General features: G+C 45.7%; 1 protein-coding gene across 1 annotated transcript in view; it reads right to left on the bottom strand.

Moving 5' to 3' along the window:
• Positions 1 to 21,902, bottom strand: part of LOC102911807 (uncharacterized) — a 153,613-nt gene that overhangs the window by 85,789 nt on the left and 45,922 nt on the right. The window contains exon 4 of the mRNA XM_076565983.1: positions 10,120 to 10,282. Coding sequence (XP_076422098.1) covers positions 10,201 to 10,282 — 82 coding nt within the window. The 3' untranslated portion in view covers positions 10,120 to 10,200. The remainder of the gene's footprint in view (positions 1 to 10,119; positions 10,283 to 21,902) is intronic.

Here is a 21,902-nt window from a genome sequence, read left to right as displayed (position 1 = left end):
CTCTCCTCTGCACACTGCAGGCCAGCACCCAGGGACTGCACTAGGCGATTGCAATCCAGAGTTCCACTCAGAGAGGCTAGAAATGGATGGACTTGGAAAGGTCGCTTGGGCACCACCAGAAGGAGCCTTGGCAGCGGATCAAGAGTCCCCTCTCCACTGCAGGCTCCGCTGCCAACAGCTTGTCTACACTCCCCAGAACCACTGGGCTCCACCTGCCCCCCACCCATCAGCTGCCAGCTGCCCCCCTCCCCCCGCAGCCATGTCGGGCCCCTTCTCCTTCCTCTCCAGGTTACAGAAATGCTGACCACACAGGCCAGGCCAACACGGCAATCGAAACACAACTTCTAACTTCACGCCAGGGCCCCTAATTTCTAGACTGCCATGGAGATGTGCTGAATGTTCTGGAGTCACTGCCATGTAGGGAGAGATGGGGGGAAAAAGTCTTCTTGAAAATCTCTTCTCTACAGACAGAACGAAAGACTTCAGAAAGTCTCCCTCTTTAAACTACCCTTTCCACAGAAATTTCATAATCTCAAACGACAGCGCAACTGGAGCTGGAAATGAAAGGAATGGTGCAGGATTCTCTGAAATTAAGAACATGGTTTTCTGATAACGATTATTGACTAAAATGCAGTTAACTTGTTTGTCACTTTCAGAAAGCCACCGGTGAATTTCTCTGAAAAACCCAACGTCTTTCTTTAAATGGAAAAAAAAAAATCCACAAAACTGGGGCTCTGCCAAGCGAGGAAGTTACAAAGCCATGCGCCACAGGCCATCAGATGGCGCCTCCCAAGGTGAGGGCAAGGCTTCCGGGCTGTGAAGAGGCTGCCGCATGTGCGACCTGGGAAGGGTCTGGACGGTGTCCTCCGTTTTCTTTAACCTGTCTCCTGATCCAGTAGAGGAGGAGGAGGAGGAGGAGGAGGAGGCGGCGGCGGCGGCGGCGGCCACTGTAATATGGTCAAGCTGAACTCGCCTAGCAAATGAACTGCTGTGAGTCAGGACTGGGTCTGGCTGGGGGAGAGAGGAAACCCAAAGTATAGTTAGCTTTAAGAGCTCTTCTCCTTCCGTTTGTAGGAACCCAGGATGGCCCCCTAATTCCTCCTCTCTGTAGTTCTCACACTGGCCTAACCTAAAATAGTGACACCCACACATACAAGGCAGAACAGAAAAGAGGCAAAAGATAAAGAAGAACTGTCCCTGAAGGCACATTCCTAGAAGGGATTCACGTGATTATTTACCCGCTCCCACACACAATGATGGTAGCCTATCTCAAAAAAAAAAAAAAATAAAATAAAATAAAATAAAATAAAATAAAATAAAATAGAACCACCACACAATACAAGCGAGAGAGAAGATATGGTTGTCCACTAGGGACCAGCCAGCAGACTCCCATAAAATGTAGCACTAGCTCACTATTGACCCACGGTGGCCTCACCTTGAGGAGGTGTAAGGGTCCACACCCTCAGTGACTAGATGCTCCTGCTACCATGATGGCCACATGCTGTGAAATTTCCTCTGGCACTGAGGAAGCCTCTCTTCAAAGTTCCACAGTGAACAAGATTTTCCTTTCAAAGTAAACTAAGCAGTTCACTAACTGGTTTCTTCGTCGCTTTCCTTCCTGAAGAGAGCATGGAGCACAGATCTAGCAACTTGCTTTAGCAGAGCAGTTAATACTGCAGAATTAGGAAGCCATTTTAAAAATGAGTACTTTATCACTCCTCTCCGAGTGTGGTCTCCTGGGAGCTGAACTATGGAGATGGGGGGAGGTGTCCTCCACTGTCCCCACTTCCCACCTCCCCATCACTCGGGAGCCATGGGTGAGCAAGGAGAAAGGGCAGCGTGGGCGCCGCAGTGTGGGCGGGAGGTGCTGAATGAGCTCCGTCCTCACTATTCAGCTCAAATGCAATTAACACCAGCATTCATGTTCTTCAAAGACGCGCTGAAGCAGGGTGCCCCAGACCTGGACTAATTTCTTGTCAACTTCATCTTTCTGCTCTAATTATTTCCAAGAGTTTGAATCAGCATCTCCTGCACTCTTCCACGAGTGTTAAGAATGGTCACATGGGGAAAGTTTCAACGCTAACAGTATTTTTCCTCATAACTACACTTAAATGATATGAAGAAAACCAGTTCTACACAGCTTTAACTGCTGTACAGTAATTCCTCTAAGAAGCAAAGGTGTGCCAGCCCCAGGCCACTGCGCATTGAGAGGGCTTTGAAAGGCTCACGTTACAGCCAGAGGAGGTCCAGATTTATAGGATGCATGAAGAAAAGGTGACACAGAGAAACCTGTCTCCTCCCTAGAGGAACTATTCTCACTTCTGTGAATCTTTCCACATCATGCATTTCCTAAAACAGAGGTATAAATACATCCTATTTTGTAAGTTTTTATCAACAACTTTCCAGTTTAAATTCAACAGTCATATCTACAGTTAATACATTGCCATCTTTGACCATGTATATAAGACTCCAGCGGTATCTTAACCCGAGAGACTACCAGGCCCAGGGCTGGGTATCTGCTCTGTACTTACCTATGGCAAGCACAAAGCCCTGGGTTTGATCCTCAGTGTCCCATAAAAGATGAGGCATGGTGATGCAAGTGAAGGTAAGAGGTTCAGTAGTTCAAGGCCAGCCTGGGCTATATGAGATGCTATCTCAACAAAAGAAAGGAAAACATATGAACACTCAAGCCAACAAACAGTATTAAATACCGATCCTCTCTTCTAACTTCCTGGGGATTGACAGTTCTCCAGACAGTAAGGCGGCATGCATTTTAGAGGAAAGGGCCGGCACCGCCAGGGCGAAAGGACATGAAATGCGCTGCAAGTATTCCCAGCCAGACTTGTTTGTCCTACCAGTCAGTCATCACTTCCCCATCCTTCATCCATGGAAATGTCACTGTACTTCATGGAAAGTGTGACTTCGCAGTGTCCAAATGAGCCTCGTGCAACCATGGAGACTGCCCAACACTTGACATCCAGCTGAGGAGCTGAATTATTTTAATTTCATTTTATTTAACATATATACCAACAGCAACATGTGTACAGCAGCTACTGGCCAGTGAGAAGACAGAAAAAGAGCAGCTTTTGATGCTCCAGGAGCAAGAGGAACTGTGTACGTTTAGGTATGCAGGCGGGTCAGCAGTGTCAGCCTGAATACATACTCCCAACCGTCTTTTCTTAACACGTCCAGAGGTGAGTGGACAAATTCTACAAACCATTTATTTACAGTCAGAATACACACTATAGAATAAACACTGAGGTGGTACAATGATCTCTAAAATCTGAAATTAAAAGTTTACGTCTACTGAACTTTTACATTTGCTAATGCATTCTTTCTGATTTTTTCCTGGCATGATCCTGCATGTGGATCACACTGCGTTAACAGCTTCTCTGCTGAGTGAAAAAACAAACTGCAAAACAGTATGTACAATGTTATGCCAACTGTGTGTATATGTTTGTATATGACTGGAAGCCATCCTGATCCCTGCTGGTGACAGAACGTTTGCAGCCATGGGAACACTCTACACCTGTCCTGTGCACATGCTAGCTACCAGCTGCGGAGCATCTCAGAGATGGCCAGCATGGCTGAGGAAGCTTAAGGCTGAACTGCACTTAACTTATATTTGTGTGTATGGGGGCACGTGTGTGTGCCGCAGCGTGTGTGGAGGTCAAAGGACACCTTTACGGGGTCACTTCTTGACTCCCACTTTGCTGAGGCAAGGCTGCCCCTGCTATCTGTTCCACTATACAACATACTCCACACTAGCTGGCCCACGGGCTTCTGGATGCGTCTCCCGTTTCTGCCTCCCATGCCCAAGTCAGGAATGCTGGGATTGCAGATGCTATCTCTGCATCCAGCTCTTTATGTGGGTTCCAGGGACTGAACTCAGGTCATCAAACTTGTACAAACATTTTACCCACTGAGCAATCTCCTTGGCCCTTGCTTATTTTTAATTAGTTTAGCTGACAGAGTCCCAGCGAGCTAATGGTTATCCATTAGAGAGGGATTTATTCTTGAGACCCACATTGACTGATCAACAATCGCTGGGAAATGGGAATGGTTGGAGGGGATCGATAGGCTGTCACTTAAACTTTCTACAGCACAGAATTCTCTGGATTTACTCAGTTTTGTGCCACCTGCATTTATTCTGTATTGAACAGGATGGGGAGGCTTTTGCTTGGGCTACTGTGACCAACAAAACAAAACAAAGCCAAACAACTCACCACCCCCACAGATCTGATGGATTAAATGGTGGCAGACATTTTTCCTAGTTCAAGAGATGGAATTATGAGGGCATGTAGACGTGGTGCCTGGTGAGGGCTTTCCTTTGGCCTTGGTGTATTTTTGTACAGTGGCATACTGTGTGGTGTGCTCCACCCATATGATCTCATGGAAACATAACTACTTCCCAGAATCCCTAGCTCTAGGCATGATCACCTCTAAATCAAGACTTTGGCTATGGATGTATGTGTGTGTGTGGGGGGGGTCCCAACGGAAAACCCAGAAGCTTCCTCTCCCCCGTGTTCTTGGTCTGTTTTGTCATCACACCTACTCAGATCTTGAGGATCTCTGCAAAGGTAACTTCAGGGCTCCTGATATCTGGCTCTCAAACAACTGGACAATAGCCTTTCTGCCTGGCCAGAGACGCCATGAAGTCTCCGGAGCTTACAATAGTAGATTCTAGCTTGAAAGGACACATTTAATGGTTCAACATTCTCACATCTTCTTGGACTCTCCAGATGCTCAAGACATCAGTGGAGGGGCCAGATGCATGAGCCCCAAAGCTGGAGACAACGGTACTCACATCACCTTTTTATTAAATACTTTTGCTGATTGCATATGTGACTGGTGGTCTTTCATGTTAGGGTCTCGCAGACTCTAACAACTATCAAAATTGCTTTCTTGGACCCTATAAAACAAAGATTTCTGGCAGGGGTTGACCTGTCTGGGAGCCCCTTTCTAATTTGAAAACTGCCAATGAACTCTCCTTCTGCACATATACAGAATAAACCCAGGGGACCATTTCTGCAGAGTGCAGGATCCATCCCATAAGCAACAGATGCCAGCATTGCACCTAGCTGAGATCACACAGAGGTATCATGGTGTCCTTCATCTGAGCAACCCCAGTTTTCCAGTAGAAAGGAAAGGACAGAAATGCAAGCCTGTTCCCTTAGCTGGCCAGGAGCTCAGTGGTAGAGTTTTTGCCTAGCCTAAGTGAGACTCTTGGTTCTGTGCCCAGCATTGCAAAAACAAAACAAAAATAACAATTGTTTTCTTATACTTTGTTAAAAACAGACATTTGCCACTAAGCACTGGATGTCTATAAAGCCAGAGACAGAGTAACAAAAATCTCAAGTTCAAGGCCAGCATGAACCACACTGGGAGACCCTGTCTCCCAATGCACATCTGTACTTGACTTTTCACAGACGTCAGTACAGCAGAGGTGAGACCAATGAAGATGATGCAGCAGAGAAGAGGAAACTAGAAGGTTCTCAGGGACAGATACCAAGGACATAAAGGCTGTAGAGAAATGGAACAGAGGCTGTGGAGCAGGCTGCAGGAGTGCAGTGCATGAACAGAGGCTGTGGGGCAGGCTGCAGGAGCGCAGTGAGGAACAGAGGCTGTGGGGCAGGCTGCAGGAGTGCAGTGAGGAACAGAGGCTGTGGGGCAGGCTGCAGGAGTGCAGTGAGGAACAGAGGCTGTGGGGCAGGCTGCAGGAGTGCAGTGAATGAAGAGAGGCTGTGGGGCAGGCTGCAGGAGTGCAGTGCATGAACAGAGGCTGTGGGGCAGGCTGCAGGAGTGCAGTGAATGAAGAGAGGCTGTGGGGCAGGCTGCAGGAGTGCAGTGAGGAACAGAGGCTGTGGGGCAGGCTGCAGGAGTGCAGTGAGGAACAGAGGCTGTGGGGCAGGCTGCAGGAGTGCAGTGAATGAAGAGAGGCTGTGGGGCAGGCTGCAGGAGTGCAGTGAATGAGGGAACAGAGGCTGTGGGGCAGGCTGCAGGAGTGCAGTGCATGAACAGAGGCTGTGGGGCAGGCTGCAGGAGTGCAGTGAATGAGGGAACAGAGGCTGTGGGGCAGGCTGCAGGAGTGCAGTGCATGAACAGAGGCTGTGGGGCAGGCTGCAGGAGTGCAGTGAATGAGGGAACAGAGGCTGTGGGGCAGGCTGCAGGAGTGCAGTGAATGAGGGAACAGAGGCTGTGGGGCAGGCTGCAGGAGTGCAGTGCATGAAGAGAGGCTGTGGGGCAGGCTGCAGGAGTGCAGTGAGTGAGGAAGAAGGAAAAAACCGGTTGCCCGGCATGATGAGTAGGGCTAGGGAGGACTAGTTTAAGGTTTGGGGATACCGGAAGCAAAGGTGAAGCAGTTGCCATGTGAGTGTCTTCTGGCAGCATCAAGGAGAATGGGTCACCTCGAAGGGAAAGCACAGAGGGCAACAGGAGGTGGTGTGAGGAGTGGGGACCAAGCTGGCAGCACCCAACTGTTGACAACCAGCCCGGTAACACAAGTCAACTGCACAAAATGCTGAAACAGTGCCTTGAACCTAGAAAAACAGGTCCTAGTCTGCCCTGCTGCTCAGGTGCCAGAGCTTAAAAGGTCAGACATGGAGGGATTGGCAAGAGACTCATTGTGTACAATGGTGAGAAGAAAGAACACATAGGTCAAGGTGGAGAAAAAGAGCTAGAGAGATGATTCAAGTTACGAGCACTTACTGCTCTTCCGGAAGATCCGAGTTCAGTTCCCAGCACCTACATCAGGTAGCTCACAGCCTCCTGTAACTCTAGGTCCAGGGGATCTGACCCTTCTTCTGGCTTCATGTCTCTCTCAATCTCCCTCCCCTATCCCTTCCGGTTCTCCCTCTCCCCACCCCACCCCACCCCCACACACATGGGAGGGAGGGAGAGAGGGCAGGAGGAGAGAAAAAGCATTTTTAAAATGAAGTGTCGGTGGACGAGAAAAAGAAAGAACATGTGGCAGGATGGATGGACACAAGAGTGGGGTCAAGTATAGCATTTCTGACTTGCTGATCTGGGCCGCGCGTAGACATTTAGGGAGTGGGGGATCGAGGATGGTCTGTTGAGATCACTGGTGTAAAGGAACCACAAATCCCAAGAGGTCCGGGCATTGAATGGGGGCAATAAACTTAATTAGAGGACAAAGTCCATCTATCAAAGAGGTAGATGGAGCAATCAAAGTCCAATAAATTCTAGGCAGGGCAGAAAACAAGGCACTCATTGGTGATGGATGGGAGAAAGTGAACAGATTATAACCACAAGGCATGTAGAGGCATGGGTTGTGGAGCTGGGTGACGTGCCCATGATCAGGCCAGGATACAAATGTGGACAGCAATGGTCTGGTAGCTACACTTCTGGAATCCCACCTTCTGGAAGGTCGCATCTACCAGTAAAGTGGGTATACAGTATCAGCTGCCTCCTGCCTACTTTAATCTCAAGAGTGCCCTTCAGTCTTTCCTCTAGCTTCACGTAACACAAACACTGGTAGAGTATCCAGATAGGTTCCTGTAAGCTTTCCAAGAAATGTCTGGGGAATATAAAATTCATCTTAAAAGCTTTGGGAGGTGTACACAGTCACCCATATGCTCATTACAAGGTCTGAATAAATTAGTATTTCTGTTAATTTTTTAAATGTTATTTTTTGTATCATAAAGATCCTTTACTTTTGCTACAGGAAAAAAAAAAGACAGGGGAGGTCCTAGAGCCTGGCACTTACCCCAGTCTCCTATGACGGTTTCTGCTGTATACTTGTGCATAACTGGAAAAGCAGAGACTTGTGTGCCTTTTCCTTGAAGATGTAGCCATCTGGGTTATGTTTTGTAACTATCTCACATCTTCCAGTGTCTGTAACTGCTTCAACCTATGAACTCATGAAATGCAGCATTTGCATGGACAAACTTAACCCTTTCACTCCTGGGAATAGGCTTGCCAACTTCTGAAGCTGCCTTTAAAATTGACAACTCTTGTCTTCTATCTTCCCAACAGCTCCTCTGCTTTGCTAGGACTCTCTCTCTGAACAGCCCTGTTACTGCACTATCAAGCAGACACGATCCATAACTCAGGGCAAACACTTTACCTCTCTGGCTAATTTCCTCGAGGGAAGAATGGAGGATGTGGCAAGCATCTCATTAGACTATATATCAACCTATGCCCTGCTGAGAGCCTGGAACGTACCTGGTACAAGCTAAGTGCTATAGAAGAAGCCTTTGCTACTCATTTGCATACCTCCTTGCCTGGTACCATCACTGGCTAATGGGAACACTTGGTGAGTGAATTAAACCATCAAGTCAATTTTCACCTCACAGAAAAATCAAAAAGTAGATACAAAAATAACAAGTTGGTGCCCGTGAAACTGCTCAGCGGGCTAATGGCACCTGCTGCTGCCAAGCCTAACAACCTGAGTTCAACACATGGGATCCACATGGTAGGAGAGAACACTCCAAGTGTCCTCTTAGCTCCACATGCAAGCCATGGATACCATGGGCCCACACATGAACAAACAGATATAACAACAACAAAAAAACAAAAAGCCAAAACATTCCCTTATTTATAAAAGCTCATACAGTATAACCTGACATTTCAAATACATAATCTAAATTCCATAATTAATTTTTTCACTTTGCCACAGGAAAGGGCCTGACTTCCTAATGGTCTCCTATGACAATTCCATTTGAAGCTCCAGGAATCCAGGGAGGGGGAAGCTGTAACAGAATGCATCTACTTTATCTGCCACCGTCCTATAGTATGGTGATCTTTTATTTGTGCTGAAATGTGATTTCAATTGTATGTTAATAAACATAGTTGCCTGGGAGTCAGAGCTAATAGCCAGCCATTTAGCAGAAGTCTGGCAGTGGTAGCACACGTCCTTAATCCCGATCACATGACAGTCTGTGTGTTCAAGGACATAGCCAGCATGGAGACACACGCCTTTAATCCCAGTACCAACCACAGAGACCTGGAGGTCTGTATAGACAGGCAGTGACAAGGAGGTCATGTGGTTGGGTTCAGAACCAACAAGAAGGCAGAACAGAAGGGCAATAAAAAGATGGTCACATAGGAGAAGGTCTCTTTCTCGGGGGAAGGACAGCAGTGGCAGCAGGTGGTAAGAAGGTGGTCTCAGCTCTCGGCTACTGCTCTCTGACCTCTGGGCTTTCAACTCTGCATTTGGCTCTGTGTTTCTTATTTAATAAGACCGTTCAGAATTACATCTACACTATAGCAGGAGTGTCTCCAGGCTGTTGGTGACAGATGGGGAACAACTGCGCCATCTCAAAGTTTTCTAGCTATTGTGGCTATCATTCACACTGTCCACAAGGCCCACAGATGCTCAGGGTGGGGGAGACCTCCTCCTCCCCCTCCTCCTCCTCCTACAGTGGAGTGTCCTAGTCTACAGCCCTTCTCCATGCAGAAACACGTCACCCAACCCAAGGCCGGGAGAGCCGACACTGGTATATCCTGTGTCTCTATGAGCATCTGCCATTTCTAAATACGTGGATGGGCTGTCATGAACTGGCGTGGCCTCCCTCTTTTTCTGGTGCATTAAAAAAAGTCACCTCTTTCTCTCACATCTGGAATTGAACAAACGTTCACGTTAAGAGCGTGGAGGTAAGGGTTCATGCTTCAGGGAGGTAAAATACTGGGTTAACCAAGAAGAAACAGACATGAAAGAACACGAATGAGGAGTCAGGGAAATCGCACTTAGCGCTGAGAACAGAAAGCAGCAGCGGGTGGTTAATCAGCATCCCTTCCCCACTCAAGGACTTCACTTCCACCTTCCAAAACAAGCCAGCATTAAAATGGGTGTGTGTGTGTGTGTGTGTGTGTGTGTGTGTGTGTGTGTGTGTGTGAGAGAGAGAGAGAGAGAGAGAGAGAGAGAGAGAGAGAGAGAGAGAGAGAGAGAGAGAGAGAGACCCTGTTCAAGGAAAGTATGAAAAAGACAAAAATAAAAGCACAGCATGCACATCCTAATTATAGTGTGTCCACTAATTAAATATTGGGAGTTTATTTACTTAATGTTAAATGAAAAAAAAAAACAAATGAACAAACGCACACTGTGACCCCCAACTTGCCAGCCGCTGCATTTGGGGATCAAGATTCTCAAGTACATACCTTTTAGTTGCTCATCTTTAATGACTGCTTCCGTGGCTGCCTAGGGAACCTCCTGGCTGAAGGGAAACTGCAAGTGAGCTCTCACTTCCAGCTTGCAGGCTGACTTCCCATCTTGCTTAACAGTCCGTCTTCCTGAGCTACTGGAGTCAGACATTTGCGCAACCTGATGGCATGGGAGGAAAAAAGTTTGTGAGTGATGACTTACTTTGAATATTCCTAACAAAAATACAAGTTAAAGAAACTAAGTCCTGTTCCCATCAAATTTAGAAAAGAAATGGTTAGTTTCAAAAACCTTACTACCATACCAACACTTGAGATGACTCGGTGGTTAAGAGCATGTTGCTCTTGCAAAGGCCAGAAGTTCAATTCCCAGCACTCACATGGTAGTTCACAAGTAACAGCAGCTCCAGAGATCTGTTACCCTCTTCAACACTCCATGGGCACTAGGCATATATGTGATACACATACACACATACAGACAAAACATTCACATGCAAAAAAAATTATAATTAAATTATAATTAAATAAAATCTAACCCCACCCCAGCTCAGGCTCCCTGCCTTCCTCACACTCCACCTACAAGGTGACCTGCGGTCATTGCTGAATAGGTTACTTTGCTGTACGCCAAGCTGATGGTGTTGATCATGGATTAACACAGTCTAGAGTTGAGCCTAGGCTGAGGCAGCTGTGTAAGAGGTTTGCTCCAATCAGAGTCCATGTGGAAACAGGTTACAGGAGATGTGGCCCACTGGCCTTCAAAGAAAGGGAGAATGATTATCCCAACAAACTAATGGCAGACTCAATACGGCCAGCTGATCCCAAAATTCCAACACTAAGGTTCTGTAGGGTGGGGGTACTATAGGAAGTGTCTCAAGTTGAACTGACAGAGAAGAGCTGCAGCTGTGTAAGTGACAACCTCCACGGGATGGAGTGACCATTTTTCTGGTGGGGGGGACTTTATTCGAGCACAGCTTTCCAATGTACTTGAAGCACGCATTCTGGGACACCTTGCCATTCTCTCAGTTGACTTCCAACTATCGAAGTGAAAGATTATTTATTGAAGCAGGGTCTCACTGTGTAGCTCTGGCTGTCCTGGAACACAGATATCACGCCTCCCGAGTGCTGGGACTAAAGGCATGTGCCACTGTGACTAGCTAAAGTGAAAGACTTTTGACTTCATGTCTTTTCAGTGATGACTAGGCAGAGCATTCTTTCTGTAAGTCCTTACTAAGAATGGACCTTCTTTTAAAAATGATTTATTTCGATTATTTTGAATTATGTATACGTGTATAGGTGTGCACATGTTACTGCAAGTATCCATAGAGGCCAGAAGGTTTCTATCCTTCTGGAGTTAGGGTCACAGGCACTTGTGAGCAAACTGATGTGGGTACTAGGAGTCTAACTTGGGTCTTCTGGACAGCAGTACATGCTCCTAACTGCCAAGTCATCTCTCCACCTCAGAGTGGGTCTTTATATACTGATGAGGGGCCCTTGCACTGCAAAAGTCGAAAACAACAATACATGCTTTAAGCTGAACACGCTCTGAATTTTCTTTCTCAACTGCTAGCAGGGACTTGGACCGCCATGGGCCTCCAATGCAGAAGGACCTCTCCCGGGGATGCCACCAGGGCCTGGCATTTCCCATCACCCTCTGCAACCCTTACCTCTCATCAACTGGCTTTGACTCGTTCTGTTAAACCCAGATCTCTCCTGGTCTTTGTTATTCCTGTGGCCCAGCCCCTATCACAAGGCTCCAGAGGTGGTCGCAGTAACTGTTCCCTGGTCCGGTGTTTGAGAGCTCACTTTCCAGGGAAAGCTGTTATACAGTCCCCTGCAGTTTGGAACACGTCAAATTCACATGGGGCAGCATGTTGTGTGATATTTTGTTTGTATTCTGATAAATAAAGCTTGCCTGGAGGTCAGAAGGGCGGAGCTAGCCACTAGTTAACCATAGAGGTCTGGAGGTCTATACAGACAGGAGACAGGAAGTAGTGAGGCTGGGCGGAGAAAGAAAGGGATAAGGCAGGGCAGAGACAGGATCTCCGCCCTTTTGTGGCCTGGGGATTTGAAGAGGTTAAGTTTCTGGTTCTCACATCTGCTTCTCTGATCTTTCAGCTTTTACCCTGGTATCCGACTCCTGGTTTTTATTGATAAGACTAATTAGGATCATGTTCTAGCTGCTGGCTGTTAAGACTGTTGTTTCCTAACTTCGTTGGCAAAGGCCAAATAAAAACACTTTGTTGTAAGTGGTCACTTTGTGGCTTCACAACTGTCCTGAAGATGCCACAGGGAAAACAGAATTTTAGAGAAGGAAGCAGAAGGCAGGTTACAATTTTAAAGCATCCTACAAAGCTGAATCTTTGTGGCACAAAAATCAGCAATATATTTAGTTTTGAAAATGTCAGGGAAGTTCTGCAGATATTCACACTTGACAATGAAGGATGAAAAAAATCCCTTTTCTATGAATGGCTGTTGGTGTGTACATGGGATGGAAGGACTCCTTAAGAAAGTCTTATACCTCTCTCCAGCTGTTCACCGATGACTTAGATCTCTAGAATTCTCTCAATGAGAACAAGCCTCTCTCTGTGAGGGACTGGAGATGGTGCTGGAGGGTAAGGCCAGAAAGGGCAGGGACTTGGCTTCCCCACAGCAGATGCCAGCTTCCTTCTCAGGTGAGACTTTCCAGTGCCTGCTTTGTGCAAACATGCTTGCAAAGTGGAACAGAGGGAGGCTACTGTATGTTGGGGTTCAGGGGTGGGGTACCTGGTTCCAAAGGGCACGAATTAGGGTGACTGAACAAAGCCAAGTGTCGAGCCTCAGAAGCCATGGCTCTACAAACTCAAGAAATCCCAAAGGTGGTCCACATGGAGGATTTTTTTTTTAACTTTTAAAGTATGCCAATTTCAGTCATCTATTTTATAGTGAGACTTTTCCAATTAGATCTCGGTTGTCATATCAGTATATTTCCCTCAACTGGGTCAACAGTTAACGTTCTGAAGGTTGTCTCCAGGCATTAGAAACTAAGCCATAAGAAGAGATGGCTCAACATTTTAAAAGTACTTGTTGGTCTTGCAGAGGACCTGGGTTCAATTCCCAGCACCACATGGTAGCTCACAACCATCTGTGACTCCAGGTCCAGGGATCCAAAACCTTCTGACTTCTTTGGGCATCAAGAATGCATGTGGTACACATACATACATGCAGAAAACACACTCCTACACATAAACTAAAAAATCAAAAACCACATCGCATCCTAAGTGAGGATGGTGGTCTACAGCGAGGATGGAAGAGGGCACAGTGAAGTGGATAAAAGGCAGGCTTGAGTTGGGATCCTGCATTCAACTTTTTAAAATTGTTGTATTTGCTACATAAAATTTTTTTAGAAAGTTTTGTCTATGTGTGGTATAATATGTGTTATAGGCAATACATATCTAAAGCCCTCATATTAAATGGCCTTTAACCTACTTTATACAGTTTTCTACATTTAACTTGATGTTCAGCCTTTGCCAGTCCATATACTAAGAATGAGTAATATTAAAACAGCAATGGCACACGAACAGCCCTCACTGAATTCAGAAGTAACACAAATGCAGTGCTCCCCTGTATTCTGCACTTACATGACAGAGCCCCTGAGAGTCTGCGTGGGAATCCCCACATGAACCACAGCCACCCTTTAACTGAGAGTGGAACTGAAAGCCAAAAGGATTTCCCCTGCAGTTGATTAAAAACACTCCTCTTGTTTTTAGTTGTCATTCCAAGTGACCATGAACTGAGCAAAAGACTCCTTTCAGAAGTATTTATTCAACCTTTTCCCTCAGTGCTGGATTCTGAAACTGCCTCAAAGTCAAACAACTCTAAACATAGTTCCCAAGGTCAAGGGAGCGCAAACACGAGAGGAACATTAAGTTCCACGGTCCTGAAAAAAGACTTAGCAAGTCCACTCCGACCCAATGTTTACAGCTGTGGATGACACAGAATGGCTCCAAGTGGGGACCCATGAAATAAGTCATTTTGGCAATCACAAAATTCATCACAAGTTCTGAGACAGTATCCTAAAACACATACGAGAACACTATCACTCAGACATTTCCAGAATATTCTGATTATATGCTAAAGTAATACTATTTCAATCTTTTTTGTTTTGTTTTTTGAACAGTTCTGTATAACTGTCCTGGCTGTCCTGGAATTCACCATCCTAGTCTACCAAGATCTACCTGCCTCTGCTTCCCGAGTGCTGGATTAAAGGTGTACGCCACCACTGTCTGGCAATATTTTTTTTCATAAATGTAAATAAGGTTTTGAGTTGATTAAGAAACTAATTAGATAAAAACCAAAAAACTTTTACCCCTTCATGCACCACAGCGACAAGAAGGCCACCAGAGAAAACCTATGAACTCCTACAATCCACTGTGTTTGGGTGGAAGCAGCAGCTGGAGCTGAGGGTGAAATGAACTGCTCCAGTGTCTCTCGTCCATGTAAAACTCACACATCTTTTTTTTCCAAAATTATATTTATTATGTATAATAGCCATAAAAGGGCACCAGATCGTATTATAGATGGTTGTGAGCCACCATGTGGTTGCTGGGAATTGAACTCAGGACTTCTAGAAGAGAAGTCAATGCTCTTAACCTCTGAGCCATCTCTCCAGCCCCCCAAAACTCACAAATCTTAAGAACATTTTTATACTCGAAAATACTTCCACCCATTAATTATAATCAATGTAGTTTGACGTTTACTAGACATAGGAGAAAAATATGAGGCTTTCTTGTGCTAAACTCAGGAGCTATCTGTGTAGTATCTGGGTGGGGCAGCTGATGCAGTTTGCAGATTATGGAGATTTTTAAAATAAAACTAAAATGCAGGCTGATGCTAAATAACACTGCTTCAAAACATTCCCACCTTTACACCAGTTTATTCTTTCACTTCTTACACTTAGGGCTTCCAACATGAAGTCTACACTATAGACATCTGAAATCAGATACACCCCGCCAAAGCAGGTATGATTTCAAATACAGTAATTCATGTATCTATAGGGAAGATAATTACAACTGAGACTACCATCCTTGGTGATTTGCTCCCAATGGTAGAGGGAGAAAAAGAAAACAAATTACAGGAAACTGGCCAACACTGAGCCAAGTGACAAGTGACTATCCATGGTGATGTCACACAGACAGCATGCTCCCTTCATGTGGATGTGATGAACACTTCACTCTGTGTTCTTCCTGTCCAAACCCACCCGTAGTGGTCTGAATAGGAACGGCCCCATAGACTCACATATTTGAATGCTTAGCCATAGGGAGTGCCCTTGTTGTAGGTGTGGCTTTGGAGGGGGTATGTCACTAGGGGGCGGGCTTTGAGGTCTCAGAAGTTCAAGCCATGCCCAGTGTGGTGGCATTCTCTTCCTGCTGCCTGTGGATCCAGATGGAGAACTCTCAGCTCCTTCTCCAGCATGTCTGCCTGCATGCCACCATGCTTCCCTGCCTTGATGATAATGGACTAAACCTCTCAACTGTAAGCCAGCCCCAATTAAATGTTTTCCTTTGTAAGACTTGTCATGGTGTCTCTTCATAGCCATTAAACTCTAAGACACCACCCCATCTAATAATCAGTAAAAGGAACACTGACAGATATGTCTCAATATGTCTGTGGTGGCCTTTGGTGGCTTGAATGAGAATGGCCCTCATAGGCTCCTATCTATGAATACTTGGTCCACAGTTGGTGGAACCATCTAGGAAGGATTAGAAGGTGTGACCTTATTGCAGCAGGCGTGTCACTGGAGTGGGCTTTGAAGGTTCAAAATCCCATGCCAGGCCCAGTCCTGTGTCTGCCTTCTACCTTTGGATCAGGATGTAAGCTCTCAGCCTGCCTGCTTGCCCACTGCCATGCTTCTTACACCATGATGGTGACGGACTCACCCTCAAAACTTTAAGCCCCAATGAAATGCTTTCTGTAAGTTGTACTGGTCACCCTGTTCTGTCACAGCAATAGAAAAAGACTATGCAGGCCTAGAAATGTGGCTCAGCTGGTAAAGTACTTGACTGGCATGCATGAAGCCCTGGGTTGGTTTCCTAGCACTGCCTAAAACCAGACATTGTGGGCATGCTGTAATCCCAGGACTTGGGAGGTGGAGACAGGAAGATCAGGAGTTCAGGGTCGTCCTTGGCTGCATGGAAGCTCCAAGGCAGCCTGGATCACCTGAGACCCTGTCTCAACAAAACAAGTGAAGAGATTAAACCTCTACAGTCAACCACTTTAAGGTAAAAGGCAATTCTAAAAGGCACGGGGCTAAGAGTAACATGGCATCCCGGAGTGAAGACCCGCAACAGGAAATGGACACTAGAGAACCACCAGTGAGTGCTGAATAAAGCATGCATTGTTTTCTTCACAGTAATGTTCCCACGTTTGTTCCTCATGAGCGAAGCAGGACACGTGCGGGCTCTCGGAACTACCTTGAAAAGTTTCAAACAACACCACACTGAGCCCACAGCATCAATACTCAGTACTTCAGGTGACTCCTGTGGCAGTGAGACATAAAAACAGGGACAAGCCCAGGCTAGGATCCTGATCAGCCTGAGTGTTGACCAACCAACACCGTGGACAATCTGGGAACTTGTCTGAGATGCCGGAGACCACAGATGGTGTGCACGCAACAAGAAAGAAAGAAAGAAAAAAAAAAACCAGACACCTCAGAACTGCCTCACACCCCCATCTGAAGTGAAAAATAGGCAATTTTATGCAAGAAGAAAAAAGACTAAAACAGGCTGGCCAGGAGCCATCAGAGTTCTGTGAAAACACATGACAAGCCAGCCCTTGTATTTCACTTAGCAAATAACACTGCCAGAACCCAAGCAGGTGTCAGAGTTATACAGCCTCCACAGACCAGTGTGTTTGATTTCCTCACTGAAAACACAGGGAATCATGAACATGGGATTTTTGGAAGCTTCACGGGACAAAGCAGGCCACCTCCCAACCTAACAGTTCATAAATGTTTAAAAACCATCCAGTCAGGGAACACTCAGAACCAAGCTAGCCATTAAGTCTTTCAGGTGCTGTTCAATATTGTCTTTGCAGAACAAACGTGGGCACAGTATGTGTGCTGAAATGGGTTTATTTAATTGCCTTGAATTTTAATAGAAAAAGAAATCTGGGGACTAATCTGCTCTAACCGAAGAGTTCCAGAATGTATGAACCAGATGAATACACAGCAATCATCAGGCAAGAAAATTAAAACATGAATGTCTTCAGAAAATTAACACACTGCCAATCAAAATCAGGGTGTTTTTTTTTGGGGGGGGGGTGACCAAATCCTCTCAAAGTTCATTTGGAAGCAAAGTATAATGCAGAAATAGCCTAGACAATCCTGGAAAAAACTGATGGTGATGTTAGTGTTCAACAACGCACAGACTCATAGCACTTGAGTCATGAGAACACAGTGTGGCTGCAGATCTGGAACACACTGAGAGATTGATGGACAGCAGGAAGGTATCTGCAAACCAGGCAAGTAATGGTCATGCAAGCCAACATCTACAGAATGCCTGCCATTTGTAGGCCCTGCTGACGGTCACAAGACATGGAAACAAAGCAAACCAATGGGAAAGCTGGAACATCCCCAAACTGACCAGCTTTCGAGAGAAGATCACTTCTATTTCCCACACAAGTATATTACATCAATACAATATAAAACTCCTAGCATTTGGCTGGGCTGTGGTCATGAATGTCTCTAATCCCAGCACTTGGGACACAGAAGCAGGCAAATCTCTTTTGAGTTTGAGGCCAGCCTGGTCTACACAGAGTTCCAGCTTAGCCAGAGGTACACAGAGAAACCCTGTCTTGAAAAAACAAAAATAAATAAAACTCTTGGCATTATTAAACTGTAAGCTGATATTTACATAAACTTCATCATGGGAAATATGTGGGTTCGAGAATAATCATTGTGAAATTAAGTTAACCCAAATGTCCTAAGGACATGGTTAAGTAAGAGATCTATTTATTAATATTTTAAATGTCAGTATTTAGTAAAAAGATGTTATAAACATAAACACACACAATTTTAAAGTCTTTTTAAGACTCTCTCTCTCTCTCTCTCTCTCTCTCTCACACACACACACACACACACACAGAGCTAGTAACACAAATTCTGAATCTCCCATATAATCAACAAAATTCTAATTAAAACTACAAGATAGCATTTCATACCCTTAATTTTGAAAAAAATTAAGCTTGACACTGACAAGTGTTAATGAGTCTGTGGCACAATACAGCCACTCCAAACAACAAGTTCATGACAGCTATTAAGTGTGAAGCTGTGAATGCTCTAAGGCCCTGGAACTTTCTAGTTATCCACCCCAGAGAACTCTGGTACATCCCCTACAAAGTGAGGGGGAAAGTGCACTGTTACTCTAGTAGTGAAAAATCGCAAATATTCACAAGTCTTTCAGTAGGAAAATATACTTTAAAACAGTGGCATAAATCTAGGAAGACGACTTAGTTGGTGAACCCGAGTTCAGGTTCCCAGAACCAGGTAAGAAGTCCAGTACCGCGGCACATGCCTGTAACCCAGCACTGGAGCGAGGGGCAGAGGCCTGGATCCTTGAAGCTCACAGCTACCTGCCAGAGCCAGATGGATGGGCTTCAAGCTCACTCAGCCCCCACCTCAAAACATAAAGGCAGAGAGCCACTGAGGCGAGACAACGGACGTCAACCTCTGGCCTCCACATTTGCGTGCGCGCACACACACACACACACACACACACACACACACACACACACAAAACAAGTACATCACCACACACACAGGTACCACACTTCAAGACAATAAAAATACTGAGTAAGGGCTACAGATAATAAATATAAATAATCTCACAGTCACATCACTGGATGAGAAATCCCAGGTCAGACAAATGAACACAGTATGCATACTGGAGAATACTAAAATGTGCTGCTGCCTTGGTCCCTTGTAAGCAGATCAAGCCTACTCCCCAGGCCCTAAGAGCACTGTGAGAGGACAGCTGTCTGCGGAAGTGGTCACCTCATCCACCCCATGCCATCACCAGACCAATCCTCATCTGGTGACCGGCCAATGTGAAGCCACAGTGGCTTGGCTCTCACCCTGGGGTCAGCTGAAGCCTTCCTTGAGGCTTTATGACTGCCCAATCCCGATTTCTTCTCTTCCGAAAGCATTAACCCTGGAATCTCCTTAACAATCTCCCTTCACCTTAATTGCCACAGCCTCTGCTTCCCTGGAACCTTACTCACCACAGATAAAACTGGTATTCTGTTTAAGAACATGCTCAACGATAATAGAGCATGCCGGGAAATGGCACTGTCTATGTTTGAGAGTGTATGTGCGTTTGTTTATCTGGTCATGTTTTTAAATGCACTGGAATGACAAGAGACTCAACAGAGAGCTTAATGACCCCCTGGAAGGTAGTGAGGAGCAAAGGCTTGTGGGAAAAATGTATGTCTCCGTGACCACACACCATTTGAATTCTATATTGCTTTCTTTGTATTACTAAAATGATCCGTGAGTTTAAAGGCCTCTGTGTCAACCATTCTCTCCCTTCTTTTTGCCCCCACGCTGAACAAGAGGGCTGAGCTCTTGTGATCAACAGGAGTATGGGGGTATGATGACAGGACCACAGGGGTGGGAGGTGAGCGCCTGCAAGCACAGTGCTGCATAGTTAAGATCAAATTATGCCTGCTCACTACAGAAATTCCACTTTCTTCTCCTCCTCAGGGCTATATCAGATTCCGCGTGAGTGAGGGGCAAACCACAGGAAAGGGCTGATCACGACGACTTCAGGGGAACAGCGCTGAAATGTGAACCAGAACAGGCTGACTGAACTGGGGTAGTGTTTAAACTTGCTACCAAGTCACAGAGAAAAACATGTGAAGGAGAAACCAGAGAGTGAAGGGAGATGCCAAAGATTATTCCTTCTAAATCCTGAACCTTTTCCAATATTGAAAATACTGCAGTAAAACTACACTTAAACACAGTGTGCTCAGTTTTTCTCTAGGCAGCTACCAGCAAAAGCAGGGCATGGTGATGTGTGCCTTTAAATCGCAGCACTTGGGAGGGAGAGGCAAGTAAATCTCTTGTGATCTGAACGCCAGTCCCCAGCTGCAAACAAATACCAAGGCTTTAACTCAGGAGCGCCCTCTAGTGGCACACAAAAGCCTGCTCCTAGAGTGGCATGGCAGCCAAGGAGGCCCTCTAGAATTTAACAGTTGGAGGACGACGCACTTTCATCTCTGCCATTCAGTGACAGGGAAACAGCCCACCTGAGGTCAAGCTCCTGTCTTCCTCTAGGTACCTTCCCCAGGGGACTGTGTTCAGCTCGGGTGAGCCACACTCCGCTCTGCACCGCATCTGGACATACAGCATCTGCCCACGCTGAACGGGTATCAAGACCCCACTTAAGGCAGATGCTGACCATGTGTCACTGAAAATACGTACCTAGGGCTCAACTTACACCTCATTTTAACTAGCGTTCTAAGGCAATTTCTAAATAACTATTTTCATGATGTTGTCAATATAATCGTGATCACTAACAAAACAGCAAAGTGGACAAAAGTTTACCCATGAAGAGTAACTTCCCATCTTCTTCCCCCAACATTATCCATAAAGGACGCAAATAGGATTTTCTTTTGTGCATCATTGATCTACTTGTTACTGCAAGCACTTCCTTGAATGGCAGGCAGAAATAATCACACTTCCCAAAATAGTAAAATGTCCTCCTCATTTACATACTGATGTCAGAGGATAAACACACAGGTAGTTACACTTGGTGCTAAATTGCAAATCCTAATTCTCAAACTTTTATTTCCAGTTTACTTTGTATCTTCAATATAAATGTTTGAGTTAAGAAAAATGACCCATATAGTTTTTTTCCTAATTCAATAATTTAACAGACATCATCTTTTCTAGCATTTACCCCCAAAGAAAAACTAAGAGTCTTCTGTATGCATGTAAATTTTCTTGTGTATATGTGGCGTTCACAGGTCAAGACACTTATTAGGTGGTTTTTTGAGACAGGGTTTCTCTGTGTAACAAACAGCCTTGGCTGTCCTGGAACTTGCTCTGTAGTCCAGGCTGGCCTCAAACTCAGAGATCTACCTGCCTCTGCTTCCCGAGTGCTGGAATTCAGAGTGTGTACCACTGCCACCCGGCTTTGGTGCCTTATTAATGGCTTTATGCCCTATTATTTGAGGCATGGCTTCTCACTGATCCTAAATTCATGGAATTAAGCAAGACTGGCTGGCCAATAAGCCCCATGGAATCTTGCTGTCTCCACCGTCCAGCACTGGGATTACAGGCCCGAGGCTTTTTTTTTTTTTTTAACATGGGTGGGTGGTAGGCATCAGGATTCATGCTACTGTGGAGACATGTTACCCACTGAGCCATAAATGATCAAGTAGAAAATGTAATTACTAGCAGAACTATTGCATTTGTACCACTCAGGCTTTCACGTACAAGAATTCTTCCACTTGGTGAATGACTACGTCACCAACAGTGCCTTTACTGTAGAGTGAGGCTGGAGTCTGTGAGGCTGCCCGACCGCAGACCCCATCAAGGGCCACTTTCTTTCATAGTGCTCCTGGGTACTGTCGCCACCAAAGGTGAAGTAGGACTTAATCATCTACTCCCCAACAAAACCTTCCAGGGAATCCAAAGCACGCTCCCACCTCAGTGACACACCGCCCACCTGCAGTGCTGGCCATGGTGGACAGGCCATTCCTGCTTACTCAATCTCTGGATTCTATTCTCACCTTTAACCTCAAGG

The sequence above is a fragment of the Peromyscus maniculatus genome, chromosome 3, assembly GCF_049852395.1.
Source record: "Peromyscus maniculatus bairdii isolate BWxNUB_F1_BW_parent chromosome 3, HU_Pman_BW_mat_3.1, whole genome shotgun sequence".
In the NCBI taxonomy this organism is placed as follows: domain Eukaryota; kingdom Metazoa; phylum Chordata; class Mammalia; order Rodentia; family Cricetidae; genus Peromyscus; species Peromyscus maniculatus.
This window is presented reverse-complemented; position numbering and strand designations above follow the sequence as displayed.